At 37.3% G+C, this 19,080-nt stretch overlaps 1 protein-coding gene across 3 annotated transcripts in view; it reads right to left on the bottom strand.

The window, feature by feature from the left end:
* Positions 1 to 19,080, bottom strand: part of SMC6 (structural maintenance of chromosomes 6) — a 76,566-nt gene that overhangs the window by 2,380 nt on the left and 55,106 nt on the right. For 2 of the 3 annotated variants that reach the window (XR_013831106.1, XR_013831107.1), the window contains 7 exons: positions 17,998 to 18,135; positions 16,866 to 17,011; positions 13,405 to 13,530; positions 10,429 to 10,534; positions 6,904 to 7,056; positions 3,642 to 3,739; positions 1,004 to 2,791 (listed from right to left, as the gene is read on the bottom strand). Coding sequence is in view for 1 of the 3 variants with exons in the window: in XM_079941167.1 (XP_079797293.1) it covers positions 2,677 to 2,791; positions 3,642 to 3,739; positions 6,904 to 7,056; positions 10,429 to 10,534; positions 13,405 to 13,530; positions 16,866 to 17,011; positions 17,998 to 18,135 (882 nt within the window). In the remaining 2 variants the exon portion in view is untranslated. Of the gene's footprint in view, positions 1 to 884; positions 2,792 to 3,641; positions 3,740 to 6,903; positions 7,057 to 10,428; positions 10,535 to 13,404; positions 13,531 to 16,865; positions 17,012 to 17,997; positions 18,136 to 19,080 lie in introns of those variants that run through there. The other variant, XM_079941167.1, reaches the window with a different exon arrangement.

The following is a 19,080-nucleotide window of genomic DNA, read 5'->3' as shown; positions in this document are numbered from 1 at the left end:
CCGCGTGTATGGAGGGCCAACTATAAATTAAACTCGAATTTCTGACTGCCCCATACCTCTGTGTTGTTCAAGGGTCAACTGTATTCTCATCAGCAAGTCTCACTGCCTCTGGACTTCGAATCTGAACACTTCTATCTCGACCACTCTGGTCCAAGTCTCCATGACCTCTGACCTGGATCACTGCAAAAGCCTCCAGATTGCTCGCTCTTTCCATGTTTGCCCAACTCTAATCCTAACCTATTCACACAGCAGCCAGAGAGATTCTTTGAAAATGAAAAAAAAAAGACAAATGGGATTAGTTTTAATAAAACAACATTTAAGTAATATTGTTACTCATACTGATCATCGACACTACAGATTCAGGCATTGCATTCTTCTGAAGTATTTTCCAAATTTTCCCTTCTCCCTTCCTCCCATTCCCTGGTGACTTTTTGTGTGTGTGTGTGTGGTATGCGGGCCTCTCACTGCTGTGGCCTCTCCCGTTGCGGAGCACAGGCTCCGGACGCGCAGGCTCAGCGGCCACGGCTCAGGGGCCCAGCCGCTCCGCGGCATGTGGGATCTTCTCGCACCGGGGCACGGACCCGTGTCCCCTGCATCGGCAGGTGGACTCGCAACCACTGCACCACCAGGGAAGCCCCACATTTGTCATTTTTAAGAACGATTTTAATCATGTCTAACCCAAAGTTATGAAAAGGTAGGATTTAAAGGTCCAAGGAAGCATTTCTTCCCCAGGATTTCACGACTCAGTTCAGTCATTCCTGCCCTGCTGATAAAACCAGGGGTGGAAGAGTCATCTCTCTGAAGTATTCAAGTCACTATTCATGAAGAGGCTTGATTCTGTCAATTATAATATCTTCCCCAATTCACAAAAGGATGACTTTAACTACAGGTAAATTTAAAGTTTTATTTTTAGAAGTTACACATATTTCAAAAAAGCAATTTCTTTTTATTCTAATTAATATTACCATTAATTAGAATATTAATTGAAAATATTTTCACTTACGATAGTTGAAACCCAAACTTTGTGAAGCCAAAGCAATGAATAATCTTCAACTCAACAAGAGATGCCTGGATACCTGAGGATTCCACTTCCCATTCTGTATTAAGAAGCACAACATTAAAAAACTACCACAAAATTTCAGACACTGAAATTGTTTAGCGAATAAAATGTATGCATTTGGTATATTCTACTTCATTTTTTTTATTTTAAAAAGCACATGTATGTTAAAATAGTTTTGATACAAATGAATTATAAATGTACCTTTAAAAAAATCAGACTCTGTATTGTTCGTGGAGGATGTTTAAACCACGCGGCACACATCTTCTCTCTCTGTAAATTCTCAGATTAGAAAAGCACAGTTTCTGGACTTCTCATTTACCAATGGATCTCAATTTAAGATTAAATTAGACTCTCTCCCCTCACCAAAAACAAAATCCAGTTTTTCTCAGTAACTACAGAAGTGTCGCTGCTTTTAAGATACCGTCTTTTTCTTAAAATACTTCCTTTCAATTTCACAAATATTTATTGCTAGCAATATAGGGAATTCTTCTTGTTGGTATCCACGTCTTTCTAAAAAGGTCAGCACTAATCCTAGTATCAAACGTAGAGAATGCAAGCAGGAGTTCTACTCATGTTTTCTTTTAAAAAAAGTTCATAAATACCATTGCTTACAACAGGCTGTATTTTATCATTCTAAGGAGCACACTTTTTAACAACTCTAAAATCAGGGTGTGTCTTATTAGGGAGCTGTCCTCTGCCCCGATTTCCCCAGCCCTCTCCTCAGCCTGGTCTGCACAGTCCCTCTGGCCTGTGTCCTCTCTCGGCTCAGCCAGAGCTTGAGACGCTTTGGACTGCAAACTGCGGGACTTTACAGCAAGCAAGCAATCACGCTGCAGGTCAGGACGCACCAGTGGGTCATAACCCAGTTCCGACACAGGCTGGACACTTAGTAGGGTGGATGATGGTTAAGGGACTCAGAGAAAGGCACCGTGTCAGGACTGGCAGTGCTTTAGTAAAGCTCCGAGAACGTGCCTTAACAGAGAGCATCTTAAATGTGATGAAACACAATAATTAAAACTACCGTCCCAGTCTGCAATTGTATCTCTAGGGTTAAAAATGACCTGTGCAGGGATTGTGACCAAAGTTCCTACGGTCCTGTGTAGGTCCCTCCTCATTAATAAGCACAAAACAGACAATGCATCTATTGTAAACTGGTCCCTGTTCACAGCCCGCCTGGGCGCTGCCCCACCCCCTGCAATGAGAATAATGTAATATTCTGGAAAAGCAAAACTAAATATAACCGGGTGATCAAATCTTTATTTTAATTCTTACAAAATACTATAGAAATGAACCCAAACTAAACAGATATGTACATGTACATATGTACAAAATTTTAAACTTCTGAAAAAGAATCTATAAAAGTAGATGGTTAAAATGAAAAACAAACAAACTTAAAAAGATTTAAAACCAGTACTATGAAGTTGATTTTCTCAAAGCAAAGTAATTATAATTTTAAATTGCGGGCTGTGGCCGGTCTTCTAGGCTTATCGTGTCAGATACATAAGTTGAGTCTCCGCCGCAGAATGTCTTCAGTTTCATTTTATTTCCCATAGTCCCGGGCGTCTCCCCTTACACGTCTTTCAACATGAGGGTGTGGCACAGTCAGCCACAGTAAATCAACCCCGGTCTTCTTCTTCTCCTTGAGACACAGGTCGGAAAGGCAACGTAGTTTGTCCTCTTTCAGGGTCAGACATTCGAAGAATTCTAATCAGTTTACTTGGTGGAAGTGAACTAGAGGAGGCAAAATTAATGATTCCAACTTCCAAGAAAATTTTTTCATAAAAAAAAAAATTCTAATACTACCTCATGAAAATATAAGTCTAAATGGATGCTAATGGGGGGGTATGTCTGATATCTGGAATTCTAGGAGAAATATAACTTGCAATAGGGAAATAAATTTTCACTTTTAAAAATTAACTTCCTGCTAAATGCCATGGGTTTTCAGTTTGGAAGAAAAAGGAAATGAAGGAGATTTATGTATCAACTATCTCTAACTCTTATTCTTCTTGTCTAGTCAGGAAGGAGTCACCTGAATATTTCCAGTCATAAACTTGAGTACCCATACGATCGAGTGACCACTTTAGAGAAAGAATATCAACTTTTAAGTGACACAGAGCCTGACGCTATGGAGGTACCTAATAAATGCTGACTGACAGCAGAGCAGCGTTCTCCATTTAGGAAGACTGCTACTTTTCAGTTAACAGGAAAAGAATCAAGACTAGGGAAATCATGAATCGCTTCTCCAGTCGAAGCAGAATTACTAAAATTACTTTATATTAGTTGGGTCATGATAACCACAGAAGAGCAGATTCAAAATAGAAATATTAACAAGTCAATAATCATATTCAGTTAAATTGCCTCTGTTAATGGGAGATAACACAGACAAAATTTTAAATATCTAATACGGGAAAACTACATTCGATCTCTGGAACTAGATTAGGGGTTAATTTTTCTTTTGACTGGTCATTTGCATTTTAAAATTGAGAGTATAAAAGATTTCTCACCCCTTTTTATATACTTGATATATATATATATATATATATATATATATATAATTCATAGAAGAGTTTTAAAAAGTTACCTCATGCTTTGAGGGGTAAGCAGGATGAACTGTCTGAAGCGCTGGGAATCTGCCATCTTGAGTATCATATCCATCGCAATTCTCCGGTTAACCATATCCTGGAGAACAGAGGCAGAAGTCAGAGTTGCTGCTGTGTCAATCATGTTCCTGTGAAAGGAGCATTCTACTGGTTGTTATGAACCCCTGGATTTTTATCCAAGGCTCATCCATTATCTTATCTATGATGCCAAGCAATTCATACATACTGTGAAAGATAGTATCTAAAATTATTAGGGGAAAATAACTGAATAACATGTATCTTCCAGGAATTCCTATAGTCAGAGTATAGCCCCTTGCCTCAAATATACTTAACAATTAAAATAATCAGAAAATAGTCAAAAGATACAACTAGATGTTGCAGAGTGAATCTAATTTCTACAGTAATATTCAATTACTCAGGAGAACAGGATCAAAAGTGACCAGATTCAAACTTACTAAGTCTCTCAAGTTTTCCCTCAATGATTAAGGTGTTCTAAAAACTCTGTCCCATCACCTTCTACAATTTGTACAATGTGAGTCAATTTGAATTTACAGACTAATTTCTCAACTGAATCTTTAAAATAAGTTAAACAGCACATCCATGTATAGGGAAAAAATGCTTGGTTATAACAGGTTTTGACTACAGGAATTAAACTGTGTGCTTCCATTTTCTGAGTTAAATAACAGAAAAAACAAAAATCCAAGTACCTCACTCCTCCCTTGAAAACTCCTGAAATTTGAAAACACAGACAAATGAAACCGCGTGTGGCCGTACCGTATGGCGTGGCGGTTTAGAACCTGGGCTCTGGAGACAGACAGGGGCCCTGCACCCCAGCTACACTGTTCAGTGGCTCTTACTCTATAAATTCTTCCATCAGGCATATCCCTAAAGTCATCTAACTTAACGTTAACAGGAGTGACCGGAGCTTGCCCAAAGTGAAAACTGTCCTTTCAAAACAATGCCTTGGGGAAGCCCATCATTTAATAGCAAAGCTGCCCAGTGTACCAAGAAATATTTATTCATTTCCACTGGACTGGTTCTCGGAACTTGGGTACATTTTTCTGAATAATTTCAATGAGGCAAAATGTCATTCTGACTAAGAACCTGTAAGTTTCTGAAAGAGAAAGAAATTGTTCAGAATTAAATTTGACTTATAAGATGGGTGATAAGTCTACATAATAGCATTTTGGACAAAAATATTATATGGAAAGAGCAATCATCTTCTACGATTTGTGAATCAGCTTTGAAGCCAAATCTCAGAGGAATTTCTAACTAATCTTCAGCAGTTACAGCATAGAAAAAAAAAAAACACTGAAGGATTATATAGCACTTACAAATATGAATTCTGATTCGTAAATAAGCATTTTCTAAATCCTAATTATGGGCTAGGCATTAGGAGTTAGAAATATGATTAAGACAGAGTTGACAACTTCAAAATTGAAAATTTGGTGGGTGATTCAGACATGAAAATAGGGGATTGCAATAGAATGCAAAATATATAAATATAATATATATAATAATAAAATGTGTATGATATATAATATTAGACACTATAAAATATAAAAATGATATAACTGCACGAGTGGATGTCAGGTGGTGCTGAGGGAGCTCTGAGAAGTCCCTAATCCTGCCTGGCAGGGTGGTGGTCATGGAGGCTACATAAAGGGGACATCTGAACCGAGTCCTGAAAGATGAGTCGGAGTGCGACATACAACGAAGAAGAGCACAACAGGCAGAGGCGCAGAGTCTGGAAAATCACAAACAGCTCTGTCCAGCTGAAAAAGTCAGCGGCTACCGTATCATGAAGGGTTTCAAAGTCACCCTTTGGAATTAAACCAAAGATTTTCAAGCAAGTGAGTGACTACAATTAGATTTATTTTAGAACTATAAACCTGGCAAGACAGTGAAGGAGGAACTGCGAAGGGGCAGGATTAAAGTCTGAGAGTGTGGACAGGAAGTGATGACAACACGCGAGAGGCGAGGACAGGAGAGGTAACAGGAAGGAGCAGAGGGCGGGGACCAGGGAGATACTTGAAAAGAGAAGAGACAGGGGTCAGACTTCATGCGTAACGAGGAAAGAAGAATCACAGATAAATCACTGGTTTTGCAGTTAGGTGTTGGGTTGGAAATGGCAATTTGCAACTAATCAAGGAAAAGAATTCAGGAAAAGGAAGGCTTGGAGGAGAAAAATTCAGACTCAGACACGCTGAGTTTGAGATGTGGGTTGTTCACTAGATGAGGTCTCACAGGTAGTCGAGCACACGGGTCCAGAGAACAAGAGAGATGTCAGAATGAGATGCTTAGCTTTGGGAGGGATCCAAACGTAGACAGCAGCCTGTGGGACTGTGTGTGTCTGTGTGTGTGTGGGCTGGGGGTAGGTAGAACATGATATCCAGGAAAATTAACACCACTATGAAAAACAAAGAAGACCTCAAACATTTAAGGGCACCCGAATTAGGGGAGGCAGACTGGCGCACGGAGAATGAAGAGGAGGTAAGAAGACACAGTTTAAGAGATGGAAGGTCAGTCTGTGGTGCCACATACTTCACCGAATTAAAGTTCTTATATTTTGCTAAACAAGCTTTGCTGGAGTATATTGTCGTCTAAACCCAGATTACGGTAGATTTAGTAAAGAAGGAGGCATGAAGCAGTAAGGAGAATGCTTCACAGCTGCTTTGGGAGGCACTATTGTGCGCCCGCACGATAGTGAGCACATTACAGACAGGACCTCACCCTACAAGGTAGGAAAGGTTAATAATCTATTCTACAGATGAAGAAACTGAGGCCCAAAGAGGATAGATATCTTGCCCAAAGTCAGCTGGGGAACTGGTGACAGAGGTAGGTCTCAATCTTCGGTTTTTTAACTTCGAAGTCCAGTGTCCTCGCTCCCTCCTGTTACACACACTGCTGTTTTGAAAAGTGTGGCTGTGCAGGAAGGGAGAGAACAGTGGCGAGAGTCAGGGAAAGCAAATGTGGGGAACTGCTTATAATTATGTGTAAAAATGGAAGATGGAAGCAAACTGGGGAAAACGCTGCAAATCCAGGACAGGGTCCCTGCCAGTGTGGTATGTTAGCAAGGGAGAGAACTGGAATTCTTTGGTTCTTCTCTTATCACTTATCACAGACAAAACTATCAGAGCAGGATCTTTTCTGTTATGGGTAAAACTAAAGAATGAATTGCTTCCTGTCAAAATATACATTTCAAACAACCAAAAAATTAGAGAATTTAAAAGTCAACACTACCATGTAGACATCAAACTCATCCAGGCATCTGAAAGGAGATTCAGCAATGGACCACAGAGAAAGAATGAAGCAAACTGTGGAAAAAGAACGTTCACCGCCAGATAAGGCCCTCATGTCATTGAAAGCGGCTTTGTTTCCCTCTCCAGGCTGAACCTTGAATGAGTTGACAAAAAACAAAGTATAGGAAAAAAACAGATTAATTTCTTTACAAAAAAGATTGGCTACCATTAGAAAGGATGAGTTTATAGTAAAAAAGAAGATTAAAAAAAATCATTTAGTGACTTAGAAACGACAACTATTCTATTCAAAATATTTTAAACAGTGAGCTGTGTAACGGTGGTTTCTGTTTTATTGTGAGAGAATCAAACTGAAAACAGTTTCTCGTCATAACCAGATCTAACATACTGAAAGTCCAAAGGCTTAATAATAAAAGTACCAACGTTAGTCCAGTTTCATTTTTTGCATGTAGATATCCAGTTTTCCCAACACGATTTATCAGAGACTGTCCTTTCCCCATTGTATATTCTTGGCTCCTTTGTCAAATATTAGTTGGCCAGATATGCCTGGGTTTATTTCTGGGCTCTCTATTCTGTTCCATTGGTCTATGTGTCTATTTTTATGCCAATAGCATACTGTTTTGATTTCTATAGCTTTGCAACATAGCTTCAAATCAGGAAATGTGATGCCTCCAGCTTGTTCTTTTTTCTCAAGATTGCTTTAGCTATTAGGGGTCTTTTGTGGTTCCATACAAATTTTAGGATTGTTTTTTCTTTTTGTGAACAATGCCTTTGGAATCTCAATAGCGATTGCACTAAATCTATAGATAGCTTTGGATAGTATGGACATTTTAACAATATTAATTCTTCTGATTCATGTACAAGGGTTATCTTTCCATTTATTTGTGTTTTCTTCAATTTCTTTCATCAATGTCTTAATAGTTTTCAGTGTATAGATCTTTCACTTCCTTGGTTAAATTTCCTATGTATTTTATTGTTTTTGATGCTATTGTAAATGGGATTGTTTTATTTCTTTTTGTCAAACATTTTAAGTGCCAGGTTAATCCTTTGTTACTTGAATTCTAGCGACATCTAGTGGTTAAACTGCTTTCAAAGTAATTACTGAATGTCAAAAGGACACAGGACCAACTTAAAGAGGCTCACACTGGCCAAAGAGTAACAGCAGCAATCAATTGAAATACATAACTCTCTTTTAAAAGTTTCTCTTAGTAAGTGTTCATGGGAACAATATAAAAGTAATTAGTGAGATAACATTTTCATATAATTTCCTAAGAAGACATTATATGTAACGTTTGAAGGAACTCGATTTCATTTTAAGAGAATTCCAGATATACATATATGCACTCAAGTTGAAAAAACAGAGCACCAACCAGTTTTATCATATGTGTTTTAACAGATATACAGCTTCACGTATTTTCCAAAACACTATTTGAAAAATTATTTGGTTCTCAAGTGAGCATTCACTTGTATTTTAATCTTCTAAGGGTTATAAAAAATTCGGAATTTAAACATACACTGAAATTTTATATTTATCATCTGAAGTCTGAATTCTCTATGAAAATCCAAACACAAAAGCAACATTAACATAAGCAGTAAAAAGCCAAGCAAAACCAAACACACACACACACACACACACACACACACACACACACACACACACACACACACACACACACACACACACCAGAACAGTAAGAACTAAGAAACAGGATGCAGTCTTTTGCTCCTAAACTGCATCTTGTATCATTCTAATGAATTAAGCCCCAGCTAAATTACAGAGATCTAAATTTTATCCCTGGCCTATTAGTAAACCTATCATGGGACTTCTGCCTCAGTTTTCTTATTTGTAAAATGAAGACTAGAAAACTTGAAGATTCTTAAAGCAATAATATTCTGTTGAATAACAGGGATGATAATGTCAGAAAATCTAGTTTCAGTTGTCTTGAACAGCTATGGCTCTGGGGATAAATTATCCAAACACCTAATATTTTCTTTTACTAGAGTATAATTTTTACTAGAGTATAACTTATATACAGTAAAGAACACAAAGCTTAAGTGTTTAGCTCAAATAATTCTGACATATACGTACACATATACACACACACCTGGGTAACCACTACTCAGATCAAGACAGGGCATTTCTAGCATCTCAGCAGATTCCCTGTGTCCTCTCCCGTCAACTACCAACCCCTAAAAGGTAACCACTATTTTGACTTTAATTACTGTAGATAAATTTTACTGGTTTTTGAAGAGTTCTGAAAAGTGGAATTGCTTTAATAGACCCTGCAAGACAGGTTTCTAAATTAGTTCTACCAAATTATACTCCCACCAGCAAGGTATAAGCGTTCTAAGTCCACAACCTCACCCACACAAGGTATTATCAATCTTGTTCATTTTAGTCACAATAATAGGAGTGGGATAGTAACTTATTATGGTATAAACTTGTATTTCTCTGATGACTAGCGATACTGAGCACTTTTTCATGTGCTTATTCACCACTTGGCGAATTAATGACTTTTAACCATTTTTAAATGTATTGTCATTCTTTTTCTCAATTATTATTATTCTTAAAAATTTTTAGATGGATTCTTAGTTGCATATCTGTATGGCAAATTATTACTTATTCTAAGTATTAAAATGGAAGTATAAAATTTATGGCAACTAAGAATAGTATGCAAATATTTGAAAAGTTTGACCCAATTATTTAGAGTGAGTAGCTGCTTTTGACCTCCTGACTCACTTTTTTTTCTTGCGGTACGCAGGCCCCTCACTGTTGTGGCCTCTCCCGTTGCGGAGCACAGGCTCAAGATACGCAGGCTCAGCGGCCATGGCTCACGGGCCCAGCTGCTCCGCGGCATGTGGGATCCTCCCAGACCGGGGCACGAACCCGTGTCCCCTGCATTAGCAGGTGGACTCTCAACCACTGCGCCGCCAGGGAAGCCCCTGACTACACTATTTTTAATGCTATATCCCACACTCCTCCTTTAATGCATGTGACTGTGATAGAATCCAGACACACAGACTCCATAATTTGAAAGTGGTGGCTTCCTTTATACAAAAGAGGCTAGATCTAGGGATACCTTCCAAAATAAGTAGCACAAAGACAATTACATGGGGTCGAACATTCTTTGAGTAATTCTCTTCTGGCTTCCTATAGTGGGGCCAGAGAATACACTTTCTATAATGTCCCACGTAATTTAAAATGCTACATGAATTTTAAAAAGGAACCAGTGGAGTTTAAAGAGAAGGTAAATATTTATCACTGAAAATAAAATTCCTAATTATCACCATAAGAAAATAATGTGGCTGTCTGGGGGAAACAATAAAAAGCTAAAGTAATGGCTTTAGTCAGTAACATCAATTTAATTTTCAACACTTTGGCAAAGACTATCTTTAACTTCAAAGTAAGTTATTTTGTTTTCCAATGACAACAGATCAAAATATCATCAAAAGAAATGAAGCAGCTAATTCTCTTAATGACTAACACGCAAAGAGTTAAGATACTTACAGATATAGTAAGAGTTTCATTCTTGTGGTCAAAATTCATTTTTCCACAATAGGCCCGCTGAGATAGTAAGTTGTCAAAGTACAATTTGCATCGTAAAGTCAAACACCTTGAAAAAAGAAATTGGGCATATTAAAAAGATTACAGAGATACAGAACCGTATATTCAGCATGATCTTCACACCAGCATGTAAGGCCAGATGAAAGTATGCCAAGATGTTAACACTGGTGCCCATTTAATAGGTAAAATTTTAGATGATTTTTGCCTGTGTCTTTATATTTCGTTCATGTCTCCACATTTTTACCACTTCATTTCCTTTTATAATAAACAAACATCTATAAAATGAATAAAGATGTCATCCCACATATAATGAAACCCATTATATTACAGTCAGTCCATATGAATGTATCAATCATTCGACTAATTTATATATCACCCTAATACAGAAGACATGAATCTTGTCCTTGAGAGGATTAAACTCTAGTAGTGTTAAGATAATGGGAAACTGCCTATTCATTTGCCTGTCTCCTCCTAACTTTACAGTAGCAAAAAGGGCAAAGGCAATCTCTTAATCATGTTGTACCTGTACTACCTTACGCACTGTCTAGCACAACGTGAACTTCACTTATTTGTCATATGGCATTCTGCTGTAAGGAAGAGCTTTCCCTTCTTCCTCATTTATTTACTTACCACCTTTCTGTTTATAAGGACGCAGTCACAGATTCTTATTTTATTCACTGGGTTCTTATTTATTCTGGTCTTCAACTTGTCCCAGCTTTTGCCAGTGGAGCCCCTTCAAGCTGCCTATGTCCTTTTATCATGACTCCACATTTTGGGGGGGCACTTCCTTACTTTCTGGCATAGCAAGAGGCTCATCTATACCTTCCCTGCTCTGCTCCGGTATCATCAGCCATTTCTCAAAGGAGCCTTGGTTCCTTTTGTTGCGGAATGGTATTCAGAAAATAAGATCTAGGTGACAGGTGACTGGCTATTTTTCTTGACGTCTTTGCTCCTTAATGAGTCTAAGGCTCCTTTCTTCGGAATAACTATCGTTTTATTCTTTTCCCTCCCAATTCCCTTCCTAAACTGTATTAAATCTCCACATTCGAAAATACTGATAGTCTGAGTTCTCTTTTGCTGCCACAACTATTGCTTGCTGGTTTTCAGAATTTTCTGTTAACTTTTCTTTCTTTCAATACTGATACGTATTCTTCAATTGCTTCCACTCATGGGATGACTAAAAGAGACTGTCCTCATAAAATGGCAAGGTTCTCCAGTGTAAAGAGATAAACAATTTAAAAAATTTGACCATTTTTATTGTCCTCCCAAGATTGGATAAACAATATAAAACATGTCAGTGGTGAAGAAACATATCAAGATAGAAAACTAAATAAAACCAATACCTTTACAGAAAATATTCTAAAATTTTCTGAATAACAATATGAAAACGAACCCTACTGCTTCTGGAAAAGACACAGTAATAGGCATTAGATTTACTCTTCTGCGTGAAACAACTAGAAAACTGGACAAAGTCTATGAAACAAGAGTTTTTGGACTCTGGACATCAGACATCGCAGACAGTTCCAGTCAAAAGAATCTCTGAAAGATGGGAAACAAACAAATTGAGCCCTGTGAACGCCCCAAGTTACTTTTATGTTGAGAGTAAAAGGGGAGTGGAAACCCAAGCAGAGTCCAGAAGTCTTCCTGTTTAAGGGTCTGGGGCGGTCAAGGCACCTCCGGTTCACGAAGCAGCACAGAGAGAGCTCCAGAGGACCACAGAGGCGGGAGGGAGAGCCTCGGGCTGAGCACCGTCCTCCTCAGTGTCCGTGTGAGGATACTGCCCGAGGCTGGTGAGAGGAACACCCAACAGAACCAGAAACAACCCCCGAGGTCACCCAGAGCTAGGAATAGTTCATATTCCCAAAGGCATGAGTGGAATAACCTCGCAACATATCAACAGAGGACCCAGAAGAACCCAGCTGCACAGGTAGGAAAAAAATCAGTCCTTCACCAAAGCCTGCTCTGGTCCCACCTAACAAAACTGCAAGGCAGCCTCAAAAGGATAAAATTAAAAACTCTTTAAGTCCTAATAACATGCATATAAAACTGAAATACACATTTCAAGAACTAAGCTATATTTTAGTTAAGGAATATGGTCAAACATGCAAAGCCCATTTCTCATTACGGCTTTATTTGAATTTCCCCATACGTACTAGAGCTAAATTAAAAAAAAAAACTCTATAGTCTTAAGATTATAGTTTTTGGTATAAGTAGTTAAAACGCATGTTACTGAGGGAATGTCATGGGGAAAACAGAGGTTAGGTGGAAAGACTAGGGCTGCCTTGGATCCAAGTATATCAAAGGGCAACCCTACCCTGTAAACTGTCCTTTATTTCTGTTGCTTGTGATTTTAGCTGAGGTTAACTTATCTCTGTCAATCTGCACATTTCTGGGTATATTAATGACATCCAGTTTTGCTGATCCTGTATTCATTCATTCAACCAATATATATCAAGTTTCTACTATATTTCAGGCACAGCGGTAGGTACTGGGGATACAGCAGCAAACAAAACATAGACTCTGCATCCCTGGAGCTACACCATTCTAGTAGATCATGGTAATCAACTGAGAAACTGCCTTAACATGTCCCATCAAAACGCGTATGCCTTGAGAACATGCAATGTCCAACAGTGAAACAGTCTGTTAACAGAACCAATGAGCTTCCAAATGACCCATTTGAGCATAGACTGAACAGCCATCTATGAGTTATCCAGTAAAGCATATCTAATGCAGTTTAAGTTTAAAAAGCTCACTATAAAAGTCCCTTCAAATCCAGGATCCCAAGCACTACCACCATTTCTTTTCTGAATAAATCATGCAAGTGCTTTTAATTTAACTTTATTATTTATAAGCGAGAATGTGAAAACGAAGAAAAAACAAACATGTAAAATATATGGTAATATTTTTTAATACACTTACCTTCTAAATTGTTGATACGTTTTATATCTATGGGTCATTATTTCTTCCAGTAATTTAATAAACCTTTTTAAAGTCCTTACTTTGTTATCCAGATCAAGATAGGTTTCTCTTGCTTCTTGATATTGCCTATTTCAACGAAACATAAAGTAAAATCTCAAATATATTTAATAGGAAGAACAGGGAGTGCAGGGAGCGCTGAGAGGGCCCAGCAGTAGCAGGTTTCATAAACCTCCAGACAAATACACTGCCAGAATGCGAGCGTGCTGCCCCGACTGGGGAGAGCTGTTAGCGGGGCGGGGCAGAAACACAGTGCAAGCCCCAGAGAAGGCAGAGGAAGTCAGTGAAGAAAGTGCCCAAGTGGGGCCCAGAGTGGCAGATCGTAAGAGAATACCAGCAAATACAGATCTTCTAGCAAGGAAGGGATCGCACCAGAAGGCAAGAAATGTTCCCCTTAGTGACACATGCCAGTGCAGGAACAGAAGAACACAGCTTGGGCATTAGGATCCCCCTAGCCCCAGCCTGAACAAGACAAGGTCAAAGAGGCCGGGAAGACACGGCTTCTCAGAGTGCTACTGTGGAGGCAACAGCTCATTGCCGTAGAGAGGGAGAGAAAGATCCTGACAAAGGATGAAGGGCGAACCCTGGCCAAGGCTCTCAGTGATCCGTCCCATCCTCCTTCAAATGTCCAGTCCCAGAAAATCCAACCAATTAAAAAACGAATAACAAAAAAAGCACAAACAAAGCACACATACAAAGATATTTATGGGGGGGAAAAAGCGCTGGGAAAGAGCAGCAAAACTCTCTCTACAGACAAAGAAAACTTATTACAACGTTGTCACAAAGCAGATTAAAACCGTAATTGAACACGATAAATTAAAACAAAAGAAAACAAAACAAGACACAAGTGCTACCAGGAAGGAACACCTCAAAGCAGAAATGAAAGAACTGAAGGAAAAGATAAATCAAGGAATTCAAAGCTAACAGACAGGTAAACAACAACAGGTTACAAACAGACAAGAGGAGGAGAAGCATGAACTTGCAGAACCCAAGGTGGGGCAAGGGAGTGTAGACAAAAAGCAAAAAAAACAAAGACATGAGACAAAATGAGATGACGCATAGGAACAAACAGACAACACAGAAAACATCAACAGACAGATGAGAAATGAGAAAAACAAACAAAACAGGAAAAAACCCCACATAAAATGGTTAGACAAAATAACTAGAGAAGAAAAAGTACATGCAACATATGTATAACTGAAGACCTCTAAAAAGAACACTAGACAGCAGAAAATACTTAAAAGTAAAATACCAGAAAACTTTTAAGAAGTAAGACTTAAATCTATATATTTAAAAAAAAAAGCACTGTGTATACCAAGGAAAGGATCACAGAATTTGACATTCTGGATAAGTTATAGAACTTAACAGATGAGCATCATAAACACAGATACTCAGGAGAACGAGGATTTTATATTAGGCTAAACTCTTATCTTTCAAACTCAAAAGCTAGAGACAAAGTTTTGAACTTGCAAAAATACAAAAAATATTACTCCTATGGCCATTCTTAAGGAAAAAATTAGAGGACCAATAACTTTTCAAATGGCTAAACAGCCGTTTGGAAAAAGATAAAATACACTCCTCACATCAAAAATATTCACAGAAAAAGAAATATAAATAAACGGTCCTTAAGACATGAAAAGATGTTAACCACATTTAATAGAAGTGAAATGCAAATTAAAATTACACTGAGGTGTGTATATATATATTTAGGAAATATATCTATCAGCAAAAAGAATCTACGATAATCACACATTGTTTAGGCTGTGGGGAAACAAGCACTCATTGCTGATAGGAGTGAAAAAAAAGTACAATCCCTAGAAAGGGGACTCTGCCAGAATGGGGTTTATCCTATTAAAAAAACAAAAACAAAAACCCCGAATTTATACAAAATAATGCATGTATAAAATTATTTGTTGTGTACCACCATTTATAATAGTAAAAAATCAAGTTAAAACTCAACTATCCATCAGTAGGAGATGACTAAATACTGTGAAACATAAAAACACAATGAGAAAATGCCTATGTACTGATATGGAAAGATCTACAAAATATAGCATTAAATCAAAGAAAGCACCCTAAAACAGCTTAGTGTACTACTTTTTGTATCTGCAAGGATGAAAACACATTCTCATATCATCTTGCCTTTGCATACAGAAACATTGAAAGCATATTTAATAATTTAATAAAATAAAAGTGAAAAAATTCATTGTCTGCCCTTTCACATTATATTTTTAAAACATGTAAGGTATTACCTATTTTAAAGAAAAACTTCTGTTACTATTTTTGTTTCTTCCCCTTTTTCCCCAAAGTTTGTGAAATCAGAATTGAGATCACTCCTGTTCCCTGCCTTTTTTAATATGAAAAATTCTTCATAAAGTTTAATAGTTATAATTTTCTACTGTAATTCAATCATTATCATCCAGTTATACAAGATTTCTAATTTTTTAGTGTTATACAAACTACTATGTATAAAATAAGTAAGTTACAGGAATATATTGTACAGCACAGGGAATATAGCCAATATTTTATAATAACTATAAAGGGACTACAATCTATAAAAATGCTGAATCACCATGTTGTACACCTGAAATATAATATTGTAAATCAACCATATCTCAACTAAAAAAAATACTAATGCTGCAATAAACATCCAAGTACAAATTGTTTTTTTCATTTTGGATTATAACAACAAAATTACTTGGCCAAATTGAAATTTTTAAAGGCGTTTAACATAAACTACCTTAAAACTTTTCAGAAAGGCTAATAACAATAACATCTAACATATTATGTATCCTATACGTTGTTTATTATGGGTCATCTCATTTAATCTTCATAACAACTCTATAAGGTAAGTACTATAATTATACCCATTTTATAGATGAGAAATTTGAGGTTCAGAGCAATTAGATAACTTTCCAAAGTCAGTTTAGTAGGTAACAGAATTGCAATTCAAACTGAGTTACTCTTGCTTCAGAACCCATGCTCTAACTAAACTAGAGCTTCCATTTTCACAAGTAATCTAAAAATATCCATTTCACTGAAATCTCACTGACATGAAATATGTGTTCTTTTCATCTTGATATATATGAAAATGGCTTCTAATTGTTTTGCTTTGCATTTCTTTGATTACTTCTGAAGCTGAACATCCTCATGTCTATATGAATCTTACAGGTATAAAAATGGCAACTATGTTAAAATGTCATTCTGTAATGAGTTCTGTAATAATTCCGAAGGAAAAATGTTTATTATTAATAATACATGTACGAAAGGCTAGTTTAGCTATAACTATATGCCATAGCAACACTTTACCCAAACTTAAGATTTATATATAAATGTTATTTTTTGTCTCACTATTATATATCTATGGATAATATCATAAAGTAGAAAAGCGAGCAATCACTTACCTCATTATTTCCTCTCGATCTCCATGACTAGCATGTTCTGCCTGTATCTTTTGTCTTAATCGATTAATTTCTTTGTCTAGAATTGATGCAGATTTTTTTACTTCTATCCGCTCTGGGCAGATTTGTCTTGCTTGTGACATTTTCTCCTAAGATAACAGATGTTTAACTTTAAAACTCTTCTTTGATATAACAATTCACTGTACTACTTGTGCCAAAGTATGCAAAATAGAACTCTGAACTTATGTTTAAGAAATGTATCTTAATTACGTTTAATATCATTATTGTTCTAAGCTTTATACTGAGAATACGGTCCAGAGTTGTCATAATCTTCAAGAGAAAATTGCATTGGTGTACACACTTTAATAATTTGTAAGAGCTCCATAACTTCCTAGTGAAACAAATTTCAAGTAGCAGTTATGAAAGGTTTGGCACCCAGGGTGCTGAGGTCAGACATAGCATTCTGTGTGTTTTAGGATGGATTCTGAACATCAAATAGTACTGAAACACAAAGACCCTCGTGTTTGTAACGTATCAAACATAGTATTTATATTCACAACATTTGTAGTACAGTAAGTTTTAAACAATAGGGAAATGAATTACAGAGTTTAAATCATTTTCCTAAGACATGTAAAAGCAAAGCTGGAATTCATCTCTTTTAGGTTAAACCACGGTTGCCCTCAACTTACTCTCCTCTAAAAACAAGGCTGCTGCTTTCAGTTGTCAACAAACGTTATCTAGTAAGTGGGAGCTGAACTGCAACCCAGCTCACACCCAAGTTACTCAGAGGCAGGGGAGCATTTTTCTGACATAAAGCTGTATGCACTTGCCAACCTGGGCATTTAAGGAACTATTTCAGTGGAGGGCGTGCCATTTTCCAAATCACTCAGTGACACTACATGGGGCTGTGGCAGTGCTGCCTAAAGTCCTCTTCATGTTGATCTAAGAAGTCGCCACACTCTGAGAGTCCCTCAGTCTTTTCCTCTGTTGATTCACTGAAACAGCTGTTACTTCATACAAAACAGATAGTCATCGGACAACATGTCTATGTTTGGAAAACATGACATTAGGAAAACACACTTTAATAATCATGACTAAGGGTGTAAACAAAACATTAAAAAAAATGATGGATAACCTCTAGTTCTTTTTCTTTCATATCTAATTCTCGTTTCTTTTTATTTAAAGTATCCAAGTGTTCTTTTTGCTTTTCTTCATAATGCCGTTTCCCTCGTTTTTGGTTATCCACTTCGGAATCAGCAAGGTTTAATTCATCCTGTTTAAATAAAACCAAAATAATCTATAAAGATTGCTTTAAAAAATTATCAGCATAGGCATAAACTAATTGACAACTCAATAAGTGGACAGGATTATGCTGCTTTAAGAGGCAAGTGTTATTAAGTTCATATCCATATGTTTCTGAAGAGAAGTGAAGAGTTTCCCAAATTGAGAAGTCACATTATCAAATTAAAGTTCTTGTATGAAGTCTCCATACCTTATGGTGCTCTCAACTTTATTTTGGTAAACAAGGCAGTTTCCTGGGAAGCTACGGTAGCCTGAAAAGACTTAAAACAATGCAAGTGTTGTATATTACAGAGGTACCTGACAGAGGAAACCTGGTTTTAAAAAAAGGTGAATTGGGGTGGAGGAGGAAAAGATGTGAAGAAATTTAACACTGACTTATTTGGTCATCATTTCTGGAGGTGTAACCTCATAATTTTGAGAACAAAATATAATTGTAAAGAAGCTATCCCAAGTTCACTTTAAAGGGAAACAGTAGTAAACTATAAGGTAAAGATGCATATTGGAACGCACAGCAACCACTGGGAAAAAAAACAAAAAAAACAACAATTGTAGCTAAACAAACTAGTAGAGGAAATTTTAAAAAGGAACACTAAAAATTACTTGGCTAATCCCAAAAGAAAGAAATAAAGAGAAGAAATACAAATAAGAACAAATAACAGCTAACCATTACTTTTAAGACGAAATATCAACTGCTTTTTTTGTGTGTGTGTGCTACGCGGGCCTCTCACTGTTGTGGCCTCTCCCGTTGCGGAGCACAGGCTCCGAAAGCGCAGGCTGAGCGGCCATGGCTCACGGGCCCAGCCGTTCCGCGGCATGTGGAATCTTCCCGGACCGGGGCATGAACCCGTGTCCCCTGCATTGGCAGGCGGACTCTCAACCACTGCGCCACCAGGGAAGCCCAAAAGATGATTTATTA

Source organism: Stenella coeruleoalba (genome assembly GCF_951394435.1).
Source record: "Stenella coeruleoalba genome assembly, chromosome: 13".
In the NCBI taxonomy this organism is placed as follows: domain Eukaryota; kingdom Metazoa; phylum Chordata; class Mammalia; order Artiodactyla; family Delphinidae; genus Stenella; species Stenella coeruleoalba.
The sequence above is the reverse complement of the archived record's forward strand: the minus strand, read 5'-3'. Positions and strand labels throughout refer to the sequence as shown.